This window comes from Mercurialis annua, linkage group LG1-X (assembly GCF_937616625.2).
Source record: "Mercurialis annua linkage group LG1-X, ddMerAnnu1.2, whole genome shotgun sequence".
Classification (NCBI taxonomy): Eukaryota; Viridiplantae; Streptophyta; class Magnoliopsida; order Malpighiales; family Euphorbiaceae; genus Mercurialis; species Mercurialis annua.
Genome location: NC_065570.1, coordinates 41,640,527 through 41,647,060, shown reverse-complemented (window position 1 = coordinate 41,647,060; position 6,534 = coordinate 41,640,527). Strand labels below are relative to the sequence as shown.

The window sequence follows — 6,534 nt, the reverse complement described above, 5'->3', positions numbered from 1 at the left end:
AGGAAAGCATTACTCATGGGATACTATTGGCCAACCATGAAGAAAGACGCAGAAACAATGGTGAAAAAATGCGACAAGTGCCAAAGATTTGGCACTATCATAAGAACTCCAGCAGCTCACCAATCAGCAATTGGAAGTCCATGGCCCTTCATGACTTGGGGAGTGGACATACTGGGACCATTCACCCCAGCCAGGGGACAAGTCAAGTTTATTGTAGTAGCGGTGGACCATTTCACCAAGTGGATGGAAGTACAACCAATGAGCACCATAACGTCACAGAAGATCATCAATTGGCTGTCAAACGAAGTCATGAGCAGGTAAAGCTTCAAAGTTATATAAATAAAGACCTTTCAAATGACAGAATACTAACACGTAACAGGTTTGGGACACCACACACCCTAGTCACAGACAACGGGAAACAGTTCGATTGCGCAAAGTTCAGGGAATACTGCGCCGAGCTAGGGATCAACTTGAAATTCACTTCAGTAGCACACCCGCAAACCAACGGACTCACAGAAGTAACTAACCGCACTATCCTGTCTGGAATCAAGAAGAGACTCGGAGACTTGAAAGGGAGATGGATAGACGAACTATACCATGTCATATGGGCGTATAGAACAACTCCCAGAAGGGCCACAGGGGAAACACCTTTCCGACTCACTTACGGAACAGAGGCTGTCCTCCCCGTAGAAATGGGAATGCCCACACTAAGGGTACAGATCATAGACGAAAAGCGCAATGAAGAAACATTGAAGCTGTGCCTGGATCTACTGGAAGAGAGAAGGCACCAAGCAGCCATACGCGCAGAAGCTTATCGCAGACAAATGACTAGGTATCACAATGCCAGAGTCAAAGAACGAAGTCTATCAGAAGGAGACTTAGTCCTTCGAAAAGCAGAAATAGGGAAAGGAGCGGCCGGAGTAGGAAAACTCGAGCCCAACTGGGACGGTCCTTACCGAGTCACGGAAGTCGTAGGAAAAGGAGCATATAGAATAGCTCAATTAGAAGGCACACCATTGCCTAGAACATGGAATATCGAGAATTTGAAGAAATATTTCCAGTGAAAGATGTAACAAACGAATAATGAATAAAGTTGCATCTCGCATTTTTTCCATTTTCTAACATATCCTCTATAGTATCATACATGACCATGACTCAGTGTATAGACGCAACAAAAAGCAAACAGAAACGACATTCATAAAGTATCGAAAATGTTCAGAAATGACAGAAAAAGGAGAGTTTCCCATGAAACCCTCCAAGCAAAAGAAATAAAAGTACAGAAGTGCTACAGCAAAAGTAGTACAGAAATTAGAAAGCTAGCTAAACGGCCCAATAAACGGCCAATCACTCTTCCTCTGGATGGGTCGCTCCCTCCTTTGGACCAATCGTATCGTCCGGAATCTTGTCCTCCAAAGTTTCCTCGATTACATCAGAAGCAGAGGGATCTTGATCCTGAGCATCAGAAAGATGAGAGCCTGGGACTAATACCAAAGCTGTCTCTGACGCGGAGGATTGACCCAGAGGACCCTTGTCACTACCAGCATCTGGGTCAGAACCCGATAATTTCTCAGGAGGATCTACAGCATCTTTCACACCTTCGCTGATAACATCAGAAGGAAGCACCGGTGATAGAGACGACCCAGCTTTCTTGGCAGCCACCTTAGCCGCAACGCGTTGACCCAGAGCCCGGAGGTCAATTGACAGAAACTTGTTGATGTCATAGTCGGGATAGTCTTCACGTACTATCTTGATCACGGTGGCACAAAAGTCAGTCAAGCACCCGCTCACATAAATATTTGCATCCCTTTTGTTATTCTGCTGCTCTTGAGACAACCTCTCACATGTAGCCTGAAGCTGCAACAACGTAGCTTCACGGTCAGAAACTTTCTTCTCTAGGATCTTAACACGATCCAGGGCTGTTTGATGCTGCTTGTTCAGTTTCGTCCTCTCCGCAGACATAGAGTCCCGTAATGCAGCCCTCTCTTTCTCATGCCTCAACTCCAACGCCGCAGTCTCCTCCACCTTGCGACGGACCACGGCATTCCCTTGAATAAGCTGAAAACAAGAAAATAAAGGATGAGGAAAGAGAAGACACTAAAAGGTCACAGAGAAAAGAAACCAGAAGAAATGAATACCTGCAGCAAGGCAGAATCAATCCGGTCACAAGCACCTGACCCAGTACAACTGTCCCAAACTTCCATATCCTTCGGAAATTGCACAAATTGAGAAAACAAAGCACCCACCTCAGAAGAAGAAGCCGACAGCCCCTCAACATTCTGCTCCAACCACTCTCTAGGATTGGGACAGGCATCTAAATTTTTCTTAAGGCGTTTCGCAAGCCCCTGTCTGGTTCGGTCACGGAGATCACGCCCTTTCTTGCTAGAGGAAGCCGGAAGTCCAGTTTCAACGCCCTTCTCAATCTTGACAGAAGGACGAGGAGGCAAGGATGCAGGACGAGACCCAGTAATGACAGCAGAATCATCATCAAAAGACAGAGTCAAGGCATCAAGAAAGTCCTCCCCCATTCCTGCAAAGGCAACACGCATAAATAAACATCTAAATATAATAAAAGCAAAACAAGGACTAACAAGAAGCATACCCTGAGACGCAGACGTCAAATCTACAAAAGATAGAGGTGAAGGAGAACGGCAAGACTGGGACAGGGTACCATCACTCTCAAGAGGCCCCTCAATCACAGTACGAGGAGGCAACTCAATATGAGGGAACTTACGGTACAAGTACCTATCCACTAGGTCACAACAATCAAATAACTGAGACTGGGCATTATCCACTAAAGAATCTAGGGCTTCTGAGTCAGTAACGCATAGGGGAGAAAAAGATAGGGACTCAGACTCATCCACCCAGTCACAGGGGAAGTTAGCAAAAGCACTATCGTGACCCACAACAAAGAAAGAACGTTGCCAACGCTTAGTAATCTTTGGCAGAGCGTCAATCAGACGTTTGCCTCGATGAGCAGCCAAACGATGATAAAATTCATTACTCCTACGCGTTATGAAGAAAAGCTCATTCAACATACCCAAAGAAGGAGACAGGCCTCTGTCACAGACTAACTCAATAAAGCAACACAAGACACGAATGGCGTTTGGATGGATCTGACCTAAGGGAATCCCATAGTCTTTAACAAAAGACTCAATCAAAGGATCTAAAGGGAAACGTAGGCCACAACGGAATTGCTCCTTATAAACGATTACCTTGCCATCTCCCACATTCTCATTAGCACTCATACGAGCACCACAAACTGAAAGAGAATAAGCAACTGGAATACCAAAATCATCACGAATTTCACCCAAAGACTCTCTATCAATATTAGTGACGAACGAACTTAAAGAATTACGATAATCAACGGCAGCGCCAGATGAAGGGAGAGACACAGAAGACCTAGTACGAGTCATATCTAGTATGGAAAATCAAGAAAGTAGACGAAGCTTACCTGGAAACCACAAGGAAGAAAAATAATAATGGCAGCGAAGAAAAGCAAGAAAATTTCGGAAGCAATCAGCAAAGAACAAGATAGAAGAAAATGGAAAGAAAAAAGAAGAAGAAGAAATTTAAAGAAGATCTAGGTAACCGTGACAGCAGTTACTAGGATACAAACGTGGCGGACATTCAGGAACATGAAATGATGGCAGTTTGAATTTTGAAAAACGAAATTGAAAAGACAAGGGAGGAAGCAGTTACTTCCAACGGGCAAAAAAGCAAAAGCGTACCACGAGAAACAGGCCCAAACGAATGGCCCGGACCAACAAGCATAAATACTTGAGAGACACAATCTTTAGGGAGGGACTAATGATGGATATCACACCCGAAACAGTACCAGAAGACAGTGGCATGACACAGATCCAGAACGGATAGGACCAGTCACAGGTCCTTGACCCAGTACTTAACGATAACTAACTAATAGCTCGGATAAGTCCAGCTTCCCTGAAGATCAGGGATAAGGACGAAGAACATCTCATCATATCCAGAAGATGAGATCAGAATAAAGGAGAAGACTCCTAGTACAGCACAATGACTATGGTGTATATAAACCAAGCCCTAAGTCAGGTAAACGTAATTTCACTCATATTCACTCTCAACATTACTCTAAACTATCTGACTTAGGCATCGGAGGGTATTCGAGCCAACACCGGCTCGAATCCTTCTAACCTATCTTCTTTTGTAGGTTGGATCAAACTCAGACCGGCAGTTCAAGAACCATTAAGCTCAAAATGGCTAATTTGCACTTTAACTTAAATTCTTAATTTTCGTTGCGCCCAAAATTAAATCGATCTCTAAAAATTACAAAAATGTTTCAAGAATTTCTTAAAAATATTAAAGGGACATTGGCATGAAAATTATTAGCTTGGTATTTATATTTTATTTTATATTAATTATCTAAGCTTTCACTTAGTCCCGCAAATAACTGCTCCAACGAATAATTATTTCCAATTAAAACTATTATTTTGCGATCCGTTTAATATACTTATTCAGATTATACTTCTTAGATTAACATGTAGCAGTTGCATATGTTCCACATTTGTCATGTTCGGAACCCATTCTGTCTATATCCAGGTCTTCCTCGGTTTCTATATGTTTCTTTTATATGTGTTATCACATGATACATCCACTATTTTTCTTAGTGTCGTATTAACTAAGATACCATTAGCAAATCTTTGATGCCAAAAGCAAACTCATATCACATATCTTATCGCCTTATATATATTACCTTCCTCTTACAAAGTTGAGTGTGATACGATTGATATTGTTCTTCTTAAACTTTCCAGCTTTTAACTCTCATTACTCTTATCTTTTAAAGATAATAACGAGCTTCTTGTCAACCATACAAGTCAAAAACAATTTACTATCTCTTTGTACTCCTACATTCAATACTGACTTTAATCATTCGTTTCGTATACTCCGTTATACAATCACAATCAGAACTATAATTGACAATTCCGATAACTTTTCATTGATTAATTCATTGCCATGCATAAGCTGTTTTACAACTAATGACCTGAACTATCACTACTTATACCTTTCACACATACTCCTTATCTTGATAAACAAATTGTAATAATCCATTTCTACAATTCCTTATTGTCCGTTATACCTTGTATTTGTTTGTTTTGTGCAATCCTTTATATTTAATCGAACGGACCATCTATCTTGCGTTCGATATATCATTCTTACTCCTTGCATAAAGCTGATCCCATACTTTATTATTACTTGATAAGAATAATTTTTCCCTTGTATTCACGTGCAACATTCGATCTCATTCTTCGTGACATCATCGTTTATACGACTCTTTTGGATTGTATCTATACTTTTTTCATTCCAAGGTGAGGAAAGTAACCTTATTTCCTATTCTAACTACACACCTTACATTCTTATAATGCTTATAGCATAATCATACTTCACTTCTCGAATAACTTTTTGTTACTTATAGCAGTACCTTCGCTCACTCCTAATATGACTTCGTCATTAAACTTACTTTACTCTTTTTATTGCAATCATTGCAAATTATGCATTATGTTAGACAACCACAGAAAACTTGATATTGTCTCTTATTATATCATATTCATTTATCAATTCCTTGCGCTCCTTTAATCGGTTTAAACCATTATCACCTCTTTCACATACTATGAAATCTTCTATTTCCTTCTCATTGCTCCTTCTTTGCACTTTGTTTCGATATATCGCTTCATAATCATCTCGTTCTTTCCATTCTTTCCGCTGCAAACGTTGTCATAAAGAGAAAAGTTCATATTACTTTTCTCGATCCTTTGGATACTCCATATTTTATTACACATCTACCATCTCCATTTATATATTATTTTTATATCTCGACTATCAATGTTAATCTTGTACTTTCTTTTTGCCACTTACTTTCATCATGCGTCGCCCAAATCTTTTCAATATGTATATACCTTGTCTGACCTATTTATGACTCTCAGCCAAAATAATAAACTTTCATCTTCTTTCGTTACTCCTTCGGACCTATACATCTCTTTAACTCCCATCTTTCGGTCGTACATACTGCCGTCGATATCCCATTCTCGTCTCGATACACCCATTCTAATTTCTTCATATCCATTAGTACTTGTTATTAACATGGCTCAATTCTTGTACTGGGGTTCAGTTTACAATTTTAATCTTAATTCCATCCCTTCCTATTAATGATCTTTTTTTATTTGTCATAGTGTCTTACATCTGAGTTTAGTTATAAAAGAAATAAAAATTTAAAACATCTTTGCCGGCTTTCCAAATCTTTCGTTAGAAATCAAATATGATCATAGTCATACTTTCAAAAACATTAGTATTGTTGTTGCTTAGAGTGATGACCTCTCTCAATACTAAAGAGTCGCTCTTTTTAAATCATGTTCTTACTATATACTTGCACAATTATGATGCATGATTTACATTTTCAAAAATGCATTTTATATAGAAAATATATATGTATGCTAGTACATTACTAACGTAATCAATATGACATGCCACATGAGAGGTCTGAGCATAATTGTACTATTAAAAATC

General features: G+C 39.7%; 1 protein-coding gene across 1 annotated transcript; it reads right to left on the bottom strand.

The window, feature by feature from the left end:
* Positions 1–1,208: 1,208 nt before the first annotated feature.
* Positions 1,209–3,413, bottom strand: LOC126669728 (uncharacterized). The gene is made up of 2 exons (XM_050363277.2): positions 2,136–3,413; positions 1,209–2,055 (listed from the first exon to the last, which is right to left on the bottom strand). Exons 1-2 carry the CDS (start codon positions 3,411–3,413, stop codon positions 1,345–1,347), a joined length of 1,989 nt encoding a protein of 662 aa, XP_050219234.1. The 3' UTR covers positions 1,209–1,344.
* Positions 3,414–6,534: the final 3,121 nt, after the last annotated feature.

Excerpts from the sequence above, each read along its gene's own strand:
- LOC126669728 (XM_050363277.2), bottom strand. The coding sequence starts at position 3,413 with ATGACTCGTACTAGGTCTTCTGTGTCTCTCCCTTCATCTGGCGCTGCC. Across the intron at positions 2,056-2,135 it reads TTGATTCTGCCTTGCTGCAG|CTTATTCAAGGGAATGCCGT; the intron begins GTATTCATTTCT and ends TCTTGTTTTCAG.